This window comes from Carettochelys insculpta, chromosome 11, assembly GCF_033958435.1.
Source record: "Carettochelys insculpta isolate YL-2023 chromosome 11, ASM3395843v1, whole genome shotgun sequence".
Lineage (NCBI taxonomy): Eukaryota > Metazoa > Chordata > Testudines > Carettochelyidae > Carettochelys > Carettochelys insculpta.
The window spans coordinates 50374274-50391579 of record NC_134147.1 but is presented as its reverse complement, the minus strand read 5'-3'; the positions used below and the strand labels follow the sequence as shown (position 1 = coordinate 50391579).

At 45.7% G+C, this 17306-nt stretch overlaps 1 protein-coding gene across 5 annotated transcripts in view; it reads left to right on the top strand.

Moving 5' to 3' along the window:
* Positions 1 to 17073, top strand: part of PLXNB1 (plexin B1) — a 292916-nt gene extending 275843 nt beyond the window's left edge. For all 5 annotated transcript variants that reach the window (XM_075005838.1, XM_075005840.1, XM_075005839.1 and 2 more), the window contains 6 exons: positions 2598 to 2758; positions 6558 to 6705; positions 10135 to 10199; positions 10306 to 10381; positions 11093 to 11167; positions 12647 to 17073. In XM_075005838.1, the coding sequence (XP_074861939.1) occupies positions 2598 to 2758; positions 6558 to 6705; positions 10135 to 10199; positions 10306 to 10381; positions 11093 to 11167; positions 12647 to 12751 (630 nt within the window). In that variant the 3' untranslated portion in view covers positions 12752 to 17073. The remainder of the gene's footprint in view (positions 1 to 2597; positions 2759 to 6557; positions 6706 to 10134; positions 10200 to 10305; positions 10382 to 11092; positions 11168 to 12646) is intronic.
* Positions 17074 to 17306: the final 233 nt, after the last annotated feature.

The window sequence follows — 17306 nt, the reverse complement described above, 5'->3', positions numbered from 1 at the left end:
GGGTCACAGCCCTCAACCCCTGCCCGGACTGATCCCCCTCCCCCCATCTGTAAATAAAGGCCCATTATATATACATGTTGATGTTTGTTTATTTTCAAAAACAGTTCCATAACTATATGATGGCTTTATTTCAACCCAACCCCTGTGTCCCTGCTTGGGGAAGGTTGTGTGTTGGGGGGCGGGGGAATGAGGTAGTGGAGAGGTGTGGCAGGACTGTGGCCTCCCCGAGGTGCCCTTGGGTGGGTCACTGGGGGCTGCGGGCAAAGGACTCCCGCAGGGCCTCCCAAATGCACACCCCATCCACATGCGCCTGCCCGTTGTGGACAGCCCTGGGCTGTTCATAGCGGCCCCCTTCCTGCAGCACCCAGCCCTGCAGGTACTCCTCATTCTTCTTCCTCCAAGTTGTGGTGTGCACAACATGTGGCCACAACTGCAGGGACAGTCTCTTCCACAACAGTTAGCTACGTGAGGAGGGATCAGAACCTCCCTTTTAAGTGGCAGAAGGCCAGCTCCACAGCGTTCCTCACCTGACTGAGGCGGCTGTTGAAGACATCCTGGGTGTGGTTCAGGTGGCCTATGTAGAGCCTCATGAGCCAAGGAAGGAGTGGGTAGGTTGCAGCCCCCACAATGCACAGAGGCATCTGCATGTCCCCCAGAGCCAGCTCCCAGTGGGGGATGCAAGTGCCTGCCTCCATCCTGTGGAAAAGGTTCGAATTCCAGAGGACGTGGGTATTGTGTATGGCCCGACCACCCGACATACACATCGAGGAAGTGGCCTGAGTGGTCCACCAGGTCCTGTATGACCATCGAGTGGTACCCCCTTCTGATTTACAAAACATCCAGCTCTGTGTGTCGCAGCCTGGAAGGGCATGTGGGTCCCATCCAGTGCTCCAGAACAATTGGAGAAGCCCAGGTTGGTGAAGCCAGGCACCAGGGTTTCCACATCTGTGATGTAGACGAACTTCTGGAGCAGGATCTGGTTGATGGCGCTCACCACCTGTGGGGAGAGGGGACCGGACATGGCTGTGAGTCACTGAGAGATGGCAGCCCTAGGTCCCAGTGGGCATTGCAACCCCCATCCCCTTTCCCCTCCCCTACCGCTCCTCCCTTTGTCCTCCTACCACTCTCCCCTCTGCCCCCCACCTTCCCCTGTCCCCCCACAGACTCCATGCAACCTGAGGCTGCCTTACCTGCATCAGTACAGCTCCAATTGGTGGACTTTATGACCTCAAATAGGTGGCCCGTGGAGCAGTGGCTATCTGGGGTTGCGAGCTTCCACAAACCTGTGGCCACCCTCTTCTCAAGGGTGAGGGCAGGCTGCATGTTTGTGTCCCGTCTGTGCAGGGCAGGGGAGAGCTGGTTGCAAAGCTCAAGGAAGATGGCTTTCCACATTCGAAAGTTACAGACCCACTCTTGGTTGCCCCACTGCCCTCATCACTACCCGGTCCCGCCAATCAGAACTGGTGGGATACTGCCAGACCTGTTGGGGCACCCAAGGCAGGGAGGGCTGCCAGAGTACCGGGGCAATGGGGCTATTGTCTGCAGGTTCCTTCTTGGTGTTGTCATCCTCCCAGAAGTGATGGAATACCCCAATGAGGATGAGGGGCAGAGGCGGCAGCTGCTGGTGCTCACTCCAGGGAGAGCTAGGGGGCTGCCCTGATATGCTTCTGGGGTGGCAGAAACAGGCTGTCTCAGTGGAGACTGGGATCTCTGCAGGGGTGTGGCTGTGCCTACAGGGCTCTGTAAGGCTTGCCACATGCAGGGACTGTGGCAGAGGGGGCCCTTTAAGAGTGCAAGGATCCCGGGCTCTTGGAAGGGTTTGATCTCCATGTGAGCCACACTTCTGGGGTTAAGGGGCTCATTCTGTCAACAGACCTGCATACCATGTGGACGTGCTCTGTTGATAGATGTTTCGCCAGGGTTATTTTGCTGACAGCAACATCTGCCAACAGAAGTTGCCAGTGTAAATGTAGCCACAGAGTCAGAGTGATCTGGATTGGTTGGTGAGCTATATTTAAGCAAACGACATGCAAGCCATGCTCATATGATGGTGAACTATCCTGGAACACGCTGATTGGAAAAGATTTGGGTTTCATGGAGTGTAATTAGAAAACACATCATATAGTGATGGACACAAGGAGCTCAATCTATTTGTTTTAACAAAGAGAAGGTTAAAGTGTGACTTCATTACAGTCTATCAGTACTTACACAGGTAACAAATATTACATATTGGCTCCTCAGACTAACAGAGAAAGGTCTAAGATGATCCATGGCTGGAAGATGAAGCTGGACTGGAAATAAGTGTACATTTTTAACAGGGTGATTAACTTCTGGAACAATGTACCAAGGGTCATAGTGGATTCTCCATCACTGGCAATTTTGAAATTGAGATTTGATTCTTTGCCATAAAATCAGTTCTGTGAATTATGTTGAGGAAGTTCTGTGCCCTTTATTTTTATAGGAGATCAGACTAGATGATCACAGTGATCACTTCTGGCCATGGAATACATGAAAATATTTTCTATACCCACCGAGTGAAATATGTGTTTACATTCTTCTCATTTATTTTGCATTATGTGTGTTTTGCTTGTCCACAGGGGACCTTGCAGAAGTTTGTGGATGACTTGTTCCAGGTTATCCTCAGCACCAGCCGCCCTGTCCCTCTGGCTGTCAAATATTTCTTCGACCTATTAGATGACCAAGCAATACATCATGGAATCTTGGACCCTGAAACCATTCATATCTGGAAGACAAATAGGTATGGAGGCAAAGTTGCAGCTCGATACTTCCCTAGATCAAAAAATCCCAAACTGTGGTTTCTGCAATACTCGCTGGTGGTCACATGGTGCTGGCAGCTCCTATTTCTGTTGGAGAGAAACAGAAGCGATGGATTGGTGGAGGTGAAATACAAAGAAGTAGTGTGTGTGAAATTACCTTTATTGTTCTTTGAGTGTATGTCCCTATGGATGCTCTACTGTAAGATGAGCAAACCCATACACTGTTGATTGGAGATTTCATTTGGCAGAGTCTGTAGGTCCACACCTGGACATTCAGCACACCCTAATTCTGGAGTGAGCTTGTGTAGGGAGTCACACACTTGCTACCATTCCAATTTATTCTCAGCTGCCTTTGTCTCGGGACAGTTTATAGTCATGTCCACTGCTTTTTTTAGCTGCTTTGTTGTTTCAGACTTTAATGTGTTTCTTACAGTTCTTAGTTGTGGGTGCTGTCAATGAGATCAAATTCCCTCTCAAAACTTTAAGGAGCTTCTGTTTCAAGTCTGTGGCTACCTATTCATCCCTGTTGTTGGGACAATGCTCTGGAATTGCTCCCGACACAGCACTCTGAAGTGTGCCTCTTCTCTCTGAGTGCATTGTCACCAGAGCAAGCAGTGTACACAGTTTCAGCCTTCCTGGGTCTGACCTCAGATCACTCAGCATCCCCTTATACAGAATGTGCTTCCTTCAGTAAGTCCTGGGGAAAGTAAGTCCTGGCCGTCTTGTACTCAACTCTGCAGTCCAGCCTGTAGAACAGAAGGGTTTATTAGTTGATAGGGACACAGCTCTCCTCCTGTGCTCCAAGTCAACGGACTCTGAATTTCTTCCAGCTGTTTGGCCCCTGACACACCTGAAGCCCCTCCTCTTTTCTTTGTCTGCTTCCTGGATGGGGCAGTGTCATGTGGTTGCATCCTGCTCCTGAGTCTCCTGTTACTAAGACCACTCAGCTTATGTGCAATAGGTGGAGCCACCTCATCTGTCCTCAGGATCCCAACAAAAGCAGTGGTGCAATACACAGAGAAACTGGAGCACGTCCACAATTCATGCAAAACAGTAAAGCTCATAAAATAACAAGGGGGAAACCCTACTTCATCACATTATGGCCGCCTGTTCATTCCTCTGCTTCTTGTTCAAAACTTTGGTTATGGTAGCCATCCCATCGGACGGGAAGGTAAGAAAGCTGGACACTTTAATCTCGACTCCTCCACCATCTCTAACTTCTACAGTGGTAAGATAATGCTACGCCTTCATCTTCTCTTCTGCCAAGACACCAGTGGTTCTTAGTGGTCTCAAACAGGACAGGACAACTGTGCAGACAATGATTGGCTGCAGTCTCTTTTAAATGTATTTTAGTCACTTTCAGTGCAGCTGTTGTCAGCATCGAATTATGTTTTATGTCCCTCATGAGTGGCCACTGACTTATTCTGATGGTAGTTACTGGCTTGCCACCTGCTTGAGGATGGTGATGCCATCAGATGATGATGCATGTTGCTCGTATGGTGATAGACATCCTCTCTTCCTTTCCAAGGGCTCTGCAGAGTTTCATATCAACCAGGACATCTGACTTCCAGTTTTGTTTTTAACCTTAAACTTCATTATTCAAGGGACAAATTTAGTATCCATAAGCTAGAAGTAAGGCAAGAAGTCACCTTTTCCCAGGGTTTCCCCAGACACCTTGTTTCCTTTTCTGAGAAGATGAGAGGCCAGCTGATCTCCATGGAAAGTCTCTCTATGGGCATGTCTGGATGTATACTAGATGGCTGTGAGGGTTCCAAGGTGGCTTCTCCTCCAGGAGGATGACCAGAATCATTTGACCAGAGCTCAGACCACCCTGATAGCCCTTCTCAAGTATATTCCTGTCAGAGCATGTGCATGCTAAGGGAAGGCCTCCACAAGATCCTCTGTTCACCTGTTCTCCAAACACTTCATATCTCCCTTGCCTTCAGATCCACATGGCCTGCATTGAGGCCACACTCTGCACTGTATTGGATTTCTCGCTGTCTCTTCATCCCTCCTTTCCCTTTACCCCGTGCTCACCTCCCTGTTAAAATGCTGGTTCTGGAGTCACCTACAACAGAGCACCCCCAGAGACATCCAATTAAAGAGGAAATTATGTGCTTCTGCAATGATTTAAATTCTTTGAGATGTTTTGTTCCTCTGGGTGCTCTCCCTTGGCCCTCCCTCTCCCTCCCCCCCCCCCCACCCCCATATGTGGAGTCTCTTTGGGCTTTGTGGTTGAGAAGGAACTGAAGTGGCTCTGAGATTGCACCGAACTATATATACCTTGCATTGGAGTGTACAGGCACATATTCTGAAAACTAAAACCTCCTATTGAGTAGATGAGCACATGCATGCATCTTACAGTGGAGCACTTAGAGGAATGAAATAGTGTATGTTGGACTTAAATTACTGTACAGGTAAGTAATCTCTCCTTGAGAGGGCAAAGCACGTAGTGCACTGAGGACAGCTACAAATACAGGAATATTTCTCTGCACGTGAGCAAGGATGTTAAGTGTGGTACGATGTGGAAAGTGCTCAATACACAATATCTTGATAGACATGTGATCTGCAATATGACAATTGGAGAACCACACACTAGATTGGAGTGGGCAGAATCATGCCCTGGGGCTGGATCCAGCCTGCCAACCATTTACGTCCAGCCCAGCCAACTGATTAGAAGAGCGTGCACACTTACAGCCAGCTGCATGTGTTCAGCTGTCCCTCCCTGCACTTTGTTCCATCTGCAGCCAAGCTGCTCCTAGGGTTCTCCTGCTATCTGTGCAAAGGTGGAGGGAGTCTCGGGAAGAGGATAGTCCGGAAGTCAGGGTGTTCCCCTGCACCGTACCCCATCTCTGCAGAGCAGGGATCGGGGAGAGGGAGACACACAGCAGAGCTGCTCCATTCTGAAGTATGGATGGTAAGTGACTCAGGAGTGCACAGCAGGAGCAGGGGGAGACAACAGTGCCGGACAGATTTCCCTTGAAGTGCCAGAGGGTGGCTTCTCTCTGAAACTTACCCAACAGCAGCCAGCACACACGCTGTGCATCACCGTCACACATACAGTTTGTGCCACACACACAGTCACTGTCATATATACACTGCAGCACGCACTCAGCCTATGTTCCAAAGTCTGTCTCTCGCACCCATTGTTTCTCTTGCACACTCCCACACACTTTGTCTCTCTCTGTAGTCTTCAGCCCCTCCTCTTCTGCCCAAGGTCCCACCCCTTCCGAGGGAGCCAAAGCCAAAATTTGTGGAGTGGCCCCTCTGTGAAAATTGCCTGCTCCTGCCTAGATCTGTCTAGAGATGGTTTTGTAACAAAAGAGACAGGTGACTTAGAGTATGGGAAGACAGGGTTTCCTGATTTGCACAACAGTATTATGAATCCTCACAGCTCTAGGTCTTGGCCAACACTATTTGATGTGCGTGTGGCTGTCCATAGATGCTGGGTTTGAGAGAGGCCATGCAGATGGCTTTTCTGAGAATGTGATGTGATAAAAGTTAAACTTCTCACAGCAAGAGGGTTTTTGCTTTCTCAGAGGCTCAGCTGTGTATTTTTTCAATTGTGACTGCTGGGTAGTCCATTAGATTTAATCTCTGTGGCCACTTCTAAGTAGCTTGGGAACCTTTCTGTTCTAGCTGAATTGGGAAGTCCATGTGGATATTGAAAGGCTTTGCAATAAGCAGGGTTAGTATCTCCTTTAAGGGCATGGTTTGTTTTAGCCTCATTTTACCATGATACCCAGCCCTGTCTCTCCTAGTCTCTCCTCTTTTGTGCAGCCTGCCCCTGAGGTTCTGGATCAACATAATCAAAAATCCCCAGTTTGTGTTTGATGTGCAGACGTCGGACAATGTAGATGCTGTGCTCCTGGTCATTGCCCAGACTTTCATGGACTCCTGTACTATTGCCGACCACAAGCTGGGCCGGGTAAGCAGGGTAGTGGGGTGGAGAAGCCAATGTGTGCCACGCAGTGAGATTTTGAATGCTGCATATCCTCCAAGGTGCATCTTGTATTGGAGGGTTGCAAGGTCTGTGTGATCTAGGGAGGTGCAGCTTCAGTGTGGGGGCAAAGAGTATGTAGTATTCTGTTCAAATAGTAATAGAGAAGTAGCCATGTTAGTCTGTATTCTGTCAAAACAAAACAGCAGTCATGTAGCACTTAAAAGATTAGCAAAATAATTGATTATGTGATGAGCTTTCATGGGACAGATCCACTTCTTCAGATCTGTGGCCTTACCAGAACAAACTCAATATATAAAGCAGAGAGATCCAGAATTTGTTATCAAGGTTGACGAATCAGAAAAATTATTATTAAGGTTGGCAAATCAGATAGAAGAGCAGATAGAGAGGGATGAGGGGTGGGGAAAGATAAGTGTTTGGTCAAACATCAAAGTATGTGAAAGAGTCCTTATAATGGGTCAGGTGATTGCTGTCCCTCTTCATACCAAGTGTTAAAGTGTTGAATTTGAATATAAATGTTAGTTCCAAACATTTTCTGTGTATACGGGTGTTAAAGTCTCTTTTCTTCAGAACACAAACTCTCAGGTCTTCAGCAGAATGGCCCACTCCATTAAAGTGCTGGCTGACAGGTTTGTGTATTAGGAGCTTTTTGATATCTGCTCTGTGTCCATTCATTCTTTGGTGAAGCACGTTTGCAGGTTGCCCAATATACATAGTGGAAGGGCATTGCTGGCACATGATGGCATATATGTTAGTTGAGGAAGAGGAGAATGTGCCCCTGTTTCTGTAAGTAACATGGTTAGGTCCAGTGATGGTATCTCCAGAGTAGATATGTGGACAAAGTTGGCAATGGGGCTTGTTGCAAGGAAAAGTTCCAGGATTATTATTATTGTTGTATGGCCTGTGGCTGCTAGTGAAAATCCTCAGAAGGTTAGGAAGTTGCCTGTAGGAGAGACACCTAGGGCCTTCTGGAGTGTGGCATCATGATTTAGAGTAGGTTGTAGGTCTTCAATGATGCATTGCAGTGGTTTGAGTTGGGGGCTGTAGGTAATAACGAGTGGTGTTCTGTTGTTCACTTTTTTGGGCTTATCTTGGAGCAGTTGGTTTCTGGGTATTTGTTTGGTCCTGTCAATTTGTTTTTTTACTTCTCCCGGTGGGTAGTTAAGGTTTACGAATGTTTGATAGAGATCTTGTAGTTTTCGGTCTCTGTTCTGTTCTGTTCAAATAGGTGTATCAAGTCCCTTCTCTCCTCTCTCTTCGCACATTGGGTGCAGTTCCTACAAACTGATGAGAGGCATTTGGGCTGATTGTTAATTTAACATTGGCACAGTGCCCAGGATGTGTGAGGTGCCTCCCTATGCAGAGGCAATGAGATCCCTGACTATGTAGCTGAAATATGGCTTTGGTTAGGATGTGCCAGGCAGATTCCAAGACTAAAGTGAGACAGGCGAGGAGGGACAGCTGAGATCAGTAACGTTTACAGAGTGATTGAGGGGTGGAAAGCCTGCTTTGTGAGAGGATGCTAAAAGAGCTTGGCTTGTTCAACCCAGCAAAATGAAAGGTGTGAGGGGATCTTGTTGCTCTATATAAAGGGTCATGGGACTAAGCACCAGGGAGGGAGGAGGACTAGGTGAGGCATGAACTGGACAGGAATAGATTAGAAAAGAGTTTCTAAGCATTGAAGGAGTGAGGCTGTGGTACAGCCTCCCAATTGGACTAGAGAGGTAATCATCCCAGCCTGTTCTAGATTCTGAACAGAATTTCAGGACAGGATTACCTGTGATAACTGAGGACTGGACTGGGGTGATCCAGGGTCCTCCTTCCAGTCCTGTCTTCCTACATGAGAAGGTTACACAAGGTAACTCTCAGCATGAGGGAGGAAGGGTAATTTGACCTGTCTTTCAAATGGGATTCAATAAAATTTTCAGCCAGCTGTAGGTGCCATAGAAAAGTGGCTGGCTGTAATAAAAGATTGAGCAGAAATGAAGTGATTTCCTACCTGATTTCCTCTGCACTGGGTAGGCCTCAGTTGGAGTAGTATGTCCAGTTCTGGGCACTGCATTTCAAGAAAGATGTAGAGAAGTGGGAAAGGTTTCAGAAAAGAGCAACAAGAATGATCAAAGGTCTAGAGAACATGATCTGTGAAGAAAGGCTGAAAGAATTGGGCTTGATTAGTTTGGAAAAAAGAAGATTGAGGGGGGAACATGATAGCAGTTTTCAGGTATCTAAAAGGGTGTCATAAGGAAGAGGAAGAAAACTTGTTCTTCTTGGCCTCTGAGGATAGAACAAGAGGCAATGGACTTAAACTGCAGCAAGGGAGGTTTATGTTGGACATTAGGAAAAAGTGTCTAACTGTCAAGGTGGTCAAACAGTGGAATAAATTGCCCAGGGTGGTTGTGGAGTCTCCATCTCTGGAGATATTTAATAACGGGTTAGATAAATGTCTATCAGGGATGGTGTAGACAGTACTTGGTCCTGCCATGAGGTCAGTGGGCTGGACACAATGAGCTCTCAAGATCCCTTCCAGTCTGAGTATTCTATGATGCTATATGTGATTAATGCTGTGAAGAGCAGGGGTGATGGACCAAGAAGCAGAAATGGCTAAATACCAAACATGGGTAGAATCATATCACTCTGGTGGCTTTTGGCATCTACACTCTCAGCCCTGTTTGGTGCTTGTAGTGATAGAAGAAAACAATGTGTGAGAGTTCTGTTTCTCTTTCCCAAGAGCCAGTGAGTGCAGGCAGATGGGAGATGCTTGGGGAGAGCACTCCATGCATGAGTGGGACAGTGAAGAGGAAGCAGAGAAATAGGGCATTAAAGCTGCATTGATGGTGCACAGAGAAGCACCATGAGAAGAACTTGGTTGTAATAAATAGGAACGGGCCTTGAGAACAAGGACAGGAGCTGGAGTGTTTTCAGGGACCTGTTGCTCTCTAATCAGGGTTTGGACTACATCAGGGTCTCCTTTCTCTGTTGGAGACAAAGCTAGCTTGCCATTTGAGGTCATCACTTCCTGTACAGCATACTGTCTCTGTTAGACAAACAGTAGTAGCCCATTAGGGTGATACAGACACCAGCTGTGATAGAGTACCATGTCCTTGGTGTCAATGTCTGGGTGCCTCCCAATGAGAGAAACAGATTGGAGAAAGCCTTGGGATGGCTGTTCTTTCCAACTCCCAATCCTCACTCAGGAAGTGTCCGGGAATAGTCTCTAGACTGTGCTCCTGTTGAAAATTGTTTGCAAAATTTGTGACTGTTCTGGGTATATGGAGCCTGAGGCAGGGCCTCCCTGCCTCTGTTGTAGGAGGGATTATCGGTTCTCTGTGTGTTTTGTGGTTTCTCTCACTCACCTTGGATTTTGTAACTTGTCCCTCTGTTTCTGTCCTTTTAAAGGACTCTCCGATCAACAAGCTGCTCTATGCCCGGGACATTCCTCGCTACAAGCAGATGGTAGAAAGGTAAAGCCTGGGTGAGCAGGTGGGGATTGCTGGGTTGTTTGACATGGGGAGGAGGCAGCAAAGGAGCATATAGCATATTAACTGACAATGCACTCCCATTGCTTAGGTACTATGCAGACATACGCCAGACCATCTCTGCCAGTGACCAGGAAATGAACTCTGCCCTGGCTGAGCTGTCAAGGGTAAATAAACAACTTATTTCAAAAACTGGTGAACTCAGTTGGCTCCCTAGGGGGTATGTAATCTGCCTGCCCAACACAGGATTTGCATTAGACTTTTTCCCTGGCTTTTTTCCCACCAATGCTCCCACCAGAATTCCAGTGTTAGTGTTGGCAGGAACCAGGCATTTTAGCCATTGTGTTTTGACCTGGCTGATGAGGTGTAGACCACTTTGTGGTTAAAAAAAAAAACGGGCTTCTTGTGTCTTGTCTGTGCTTGCATCAATGGAAAGCTCTAGGGGGAAAAAACAGTGTAGCTAAGGCTTCCGAATGCTGGAGCAACTGGGTCTCTGCTCCCTTTCCTATTAAATGCGGTCCATAAGTGCCACTGTTACCTCCAAGTAACAGAGAGGAAGCCGTGCTAGTCTATACACTATCAAAACAAAAAGCAGTCGAGTAGCACTTTAAAGACTAGCAAAATACTTGCTAGTCCCACGAAAGCTCACCTAATAAAGTATTTTGCTAGTCTTTAAAGTGCTACTTGACTGCTTTTAGTTTTGTTACCTCCTAGGTTTTCCTCTAAATCCCTTTTGCCATTGCTCCCCAGCTGGATGTAGAGGCTCTCTAGAGCATTTGCCCACTGAGCTCCCAGGGCACCAGACCTTGGGTGAACAATTGTCTTGATGCCTCCCAGAGATCTGGACAATTATATGTTTATTTGTTATGTTACCATAGAGTTACACAGGTGAACTGAATTCCATGGTGGCTCTGCATGAACTCTACAAATACATCAACAAATACTATGATCAGGTGAGTGCAGCTCTGGCTTATTGCCCCCAGCCTCAGTGGGTGATTTCTCATACATCCCTCTGAGCTGTTATCTTATGCTTATCCTTTATGGGTTCATTGAGTCCTGTCTCCTATTGGTTTTGTGAACAAGAAAATTAAATTGTTAAGAACATCATAAATGTCACTGACCATGTAGCAGATAGGGCTAGAATATTAAAGCTCTCTAGACAATACAACATTCATGGTTGCAACATCCAAATGACTGAAGAGTCCAAATCTCACTTTCAGAAGTACAGAGAGCCTAAGTCGCATCAGTGCCAATAACCTTTTTGAAACGAGTTTTAAACTCTTAAATGAGACAGTGCAGTGCTGAGCGCACCAATGCCTAAACACATGCAACCATCTGGGCCAGATGAATTGTCTTCATCAAATAAAAAGAAATGTATGATTTGCACAACAACAGAGCCTTCAGTTTTACCCATGGTTCTTGGGGTTTTATTTGTATGGGTCTTTTTTTTGCTATCTAAGTACTTTAGTTTCAGAGACAATCTTAAAAGGGCAATACGATCAATTAAAATATTTCTCAATTAACAATAGAAGTACTTCACATTGAATTTTCTTTATATTGTGTATATTTTACTAGGTTAGAGTATACAGATTTTGTGAAAATTATGCATGAGGACTTGCTTTTGAGACTTTTTAATGTTTGTAGATTTAATTTTTGTTTCTTTTTGAAAGGACACTTTGAGATTACTGATGAAAGAATATTACCTACTTTGGGAGAGAACTTAAGGGTGTTTTGTTGTAATAAAACATACATTGTGCTTAATGTTAAAAATAACTGTTGAATTTGCAGTGTAAGAAGTATGCATTTCCATGCTTCTAACTGTTAAGGAAATTATGCTAGCATGACAAGGTGAATGCAATAACATCTTTTATTGAGGCCAACTTCTGTTTGGTGAGCTTTAGCACAAAGCCTTATCTTTCTCACCAATCAGAAGATGGTCCAATAAAAGATGTTACCATGCCCACTTTGTCTTTCTACTATGCTGGACCCAATATGGCTACAATAACACTACATACCACAGAGAAAATAATGTGTCAAGAGGCTACACTGTTGTCACTTATCAATTTTTATTGGCTGTTTAATTTTTTTTTTTTTATTTCGGTACCTCCCTTATTTTTTCCATAACATTTTTCTGTAGGTAAATAAAATTATTGTAATAACCTACCCCCTCACCCCCCACAAAAAAAAATAAGGTATGAGCATTGTTTGTGGGGAGGAGTGGCTGGTGGCACAGAATAAAACATAGGGTGCCCACCTGGACACCCACTGGGATGGCAAGGCTGCAGGGAGTCCTGCCGCAACAAACTGTCACTGTGGATTCCAATCCCCATAGCTGCAACAGAGTTGAGGCTTGTCCTCCTCCAGGGTCATCTACTGCTGGTAGTATTTTGTGCATGAGGGAGGTTGCCAGTGTGTTCTGGATCTTGTTGCAGATCATCACAGCCCTGGAAGAAGATCCAACCGCCCAGAAGATGCAGCTGGGATACCGACTGCAGCAGATTGCAGCTGCTGTGGAAAACAAAGTCACTGACTTGTGACCCAGACACACAGACTGTCATGCTCTTGGAAGGCTGAACAAGGTGGATAGCGCAGCTCACTAGACTGTCATAGCTATAAGGTGTTTTACTGCCTTTGGAACTAGAGGCTCTGAGCAGCTGGCATGTGACACAGGAGGAGATGGCCAAGAAAATGCAAAGTGCAAATGTCCTTATGTTCAGACAGTATTTTTTTACGTTTTTTTTTTCCTTTTAAAAAATGTAACATTACTATGGGAGTTTCTGCCAACCACAATGTCAGAGAGAGGCGAGGCATCTCCTTCTCGCATATTATGAATGTGCCAAGTTTTCAAGCAGTATTGTCAAGGAGCTGGATAACACAAGAACTTCAGAACAAAACTCAAGACCATACATGGGTTCATGTGAACCTCTAGCCTCATTTTGGTACTAGCACCAAAGATGGGAGAGATTAGTGCTATGACTGCTGCCCTGAACATTGAAAAACCGCCACGATTATGATGGGAAAACCCCAAGCCACTACAATCATGGTAGTTCTTCACAGAAGCATGGGAGTTTCCTGAGCCCTTCTGGGAATAGATAGGTCATTAGGAGTGATGCAGCCTATTAGAGAGGTTATCACACCTGGGCCAGCCCCTAGGGACCAGACTTTACTCTTCCAGTGTACAATCCTAGAAGCAACCCAACTGCAGTGCCGCCCACTTGTTCCCTGGCCTAAGCAAAGGAGAATCTTCAACAGCATGGCCATCAACACACTGGAAGGGTTGCACCTGGCACCCAAAAGTACTGAATGTAGGAATGAGAGAGACTGAGCGAGAGAGATGAAGAAAGTCTCTTGAGCCAGGTCTCTTGTCTTCCTGACTCTGTGTGTGACTTGTATTATACCAGTGGGACAAATGTGCTCATCCAGTAGGCTCAACCAACTTCTAGTGCAAGCAAGTACCAGGCTACTGTCATCTATGGAGCTATACTCAAGAGCCTCTAATTAGATGTATGTCTAGCTCTATGTGGTCAGATACTGTCCTGCCCCTTGGGAAGCACAGCAAAGGTCTTGTACCTATTTCCTCCATCTGGCTTGTAGCCATTCTGCTACCCTGAGCTGGATCTGTAAATTCCATCCTAATTACCAAGTACTTACATGGTCCTGGGGAATATTAATTTTATTGTTCTGATACAGTGCTTCACTTGGATAAGCGCACCTCGGACACTGTCATCACAAACTCCTCGGGCTAAGCAACACCTGTGTCAAATTGCTTCTGCCTAGTCTCTCCCGTACTGAGCAGATCAGGGGCTTCTAACTTTTTCAGAAACATCTAGAGTTTCACAGTGACAACTGGCTTTTCCCCATTTCCCCTTAAGATGAAACAGGTCAAAGGTCAATCTCACTGCCAGTTGTACCTTCCTCACCTTTTTCTCAGCCTAAAATAAAGTCTGCATATTCACCTAAAGCTGAATTTCTTCTTCTCAAATTCTGTGTGAGACTCACATTAGGACTGTTTAGTGGCTTGCTGCCTTCTTAAAATTTTAGCAGAAAGCCTGAGCTTTCTGCATAGCCCACAAAAGGAACCAAGTGGCCAGGAGTCCCAATGGCTGCACACCAAGAGGACAGGAGCAAAATGGGACCATGGTCTGTAAATTGACCAACTCCATTAGGAGGGTGCCCTCTTTCCAAATTCACTGAGGCCAAACCCAGTCCCTGCTCTAGACCAACCCATCCCTGGCCTGAGTTTGGTTCAATTCTGTCACAAAGAGAACTAAAGGAGTTCCCTCCATCTGCATCTAAGCAGGGCCATGGTAATCCTTGTCTCCTTGCAGTTCAGAGGGGAGGATTTTTCTCTCCTTCATTCTCCCAGCAGTCTCTCTCCAACTGAGCACAGGAAATGTCTCTGATTTCCCCTTATCCTCTTGCCTCATCTTTGGAGCCAGGAATAGCTCCAGGGCTGAGTACCCCCAGACCTTCTGGCTGGAACAGACCACATACAGAGTGCATCTTTGACTGCCAGTCCTGTCCTTTTGCCTGGAACTGGAGCCAGCTAGACTCCAACAGAGAAAAATTATGTCCCTGTTTTGTGTTACCTGGAGGCCCCAGCCAGATGAGAACCTTGTTAGACTGAGCCCTGTACAATCATACAATATAAAACAGCCCTGGTCCAACAGAATTTATGTATATCTCTACTTCCAGGAAGATCAACCCGGGGTCATGGTCAATCGTCCAGAGTTTGATTTTGCACATCTGGTAAAGACATAGCAAAATCAACCTCTCTGGGGTCAGCAGTCGACCTCTGTCCTCCACACTATCACGTGGAGTAAGGGAGGTCAACAGGAGAGTATAGAGGGGTAGGTCTATACTCCGTAAATAAGTTGATTTCGATACATCTATTTTAGCTATGTAAATGCCATAGCTAGTTTTGCAAATTTGAAATGGACTTATTTCCCTAGTATAGACCTAGCCTTACAAACATAAGTTAAGGCAAAACTTACCAGGAAGGTGTAACAAACAGAGGACGATGGATGGGTAAGAGTGATGACCCTACATGTGCCATGACAGGCAAACTTCCCAGAGTTGGGGATCATGAGCTTCAAAACTCTTTTGGCTTCTGTCTTTATAATTTTTCCAATTGGCCACCAAGAGCTGGCAGGCTTTCGTCTGCTGCATGTGACCCTTCAAAGCCTTTGCTTCAGCCGTGGTTTGAAAAATCTTGGTGCTCTCACAAGATCTTGTTGGTTTGGGAGGAGGGGAATTCTCTCATTTATACAGGATTTACATTAACCTGAAGGGAGGTGTCCACCTCTGTGACCCACCTTTCCCCACCAACTCTTGGCTTCTGCTGGATCCATCAGCTTCTTCCCCTTGAATATGCCTGACAGTGCATAACGACAAGATGGGTCAAAGACTTACGCAAGTTCTTGTTTCTCCAAGGATGTGTTTGATTTACCAAATAAAAGCAAAGTAATTAAAAACACTGTGAAAATGGTGTCCAAGGAAAATAAACTGCTTACCATCTCCAGAGTGACCCATTTCATAAACTAAACAGGATACAACATTCTCCATTTAGTCACAGTAGAAATAGAGAAGCTGATCACACACATTTCTCCTGTGACCTGTCAGCATCACGATGTTGGATACCAGCTCCCTCTTCGTATGTCCTGGACCCGCTTTTTAACATCTCTCTGACTAGGTCAGTTTGCAAGTTCAGATGTGCCCCTCCTGGTGTCTCCAGATTTGCCTCTCCCAGAGTCCCATTATTTCAGAAGGGTAATGTTTCACTAAGGCTTACACAAAAGTCTTTATTAAGAATTTTTGGAGGATTGGGGGAAAGACTCCTAATTAACTGTGGGAGGTTCCACCTGGCCTTCCTGTCTCCATGGTTGCTGTGTAAAAAGCCCCAGGAGTTTTTCCATAGATCATCTTTGGTTATATACTATGTTCCTACAGGCCATAGCTTCTCTAGGATCTTGGCCCTCCCCTCCTGCCACACACACCTAGCCTAGCTCTTCACATTTTATATTAATTTCTGTCACCATGAACCATAACTTGTGGAGAAATCATAGTTCCTCATTCACATATATGAAGTGATTTTTACACTGCGCATGAAGAGCAGTAAGCATCCAGCTATGGTCAAGATAGGGGATGGGAATCTGAAACGGTAATCAGTGTTGAGATATAAATTATCAGTAGATTTCAGAATTAGCCCCCCTCTCCCTTTTGTGATGAATAGGATACCTGTCACCTCGCAGGATGGAGCCTACAGTTTGTGTCTCTCCAGGTTCAGATTGATTCTGGCCGCTCACGTGTGGCGGGGGTCACATTCAGAAATTTTTCTTTATGACCAGAAGCTCTTAAAGAAAGCTTAAATTCTTCAGAAGCTGAGGAGCTCTGGTTCAGTGAAGCAACATGTGCTGTCTCAGTCTGACACTTGATATCGCTTGTTGGTGCCTTTCTCCCTGTGCTGATTCCTCTGGGTATTCAGGACATTTGTTTGAATATTTCTGCCTCTTTGGCAATGGGAGGACTACATTCCCCTCCTCTGTTGACTCACTTAGTTTTGTAGTTTCCAATTTGTTGTAGCCTGGCCTACCCCATGTCCACATGCTACATTTCTTGACTTCTAGTGGAGCTCCTGACATGCTCTCTTTCTCAACAAATTGGAATTAATAATTAATATAAATTGTGAAAATATGAATGTTGTTACATAGTGTAATAACTGTAGATACCATTGTGAGATGTAGGAATCTATTGGTGAGACATGAGGTTACATCTGTAAATACTCAATTTAGAGCCCAAATGATTTTAATAAAAAGAATTCTTACGAGTGATTCAATAAACGTTAATATACAACATGGAACGGGTGTCATGTTTCTGGGTCTTAAAGCAATTTGGCTGCTACTTATGCTCCAGAATATGGTGCCTTGATGTCAGCACTAAAACATGGAGACAGCTATATCAGGCACCATCCAGGTAACCTTCACTTGAGCGTTAGGCACACTACCGCTGCCAATGGTATCCATTATGTAATTATCAGTTATGACCCTGCCTCAGTAACATCCCTTGTCTGCATCACAAAGTGGGGTTTCGCCC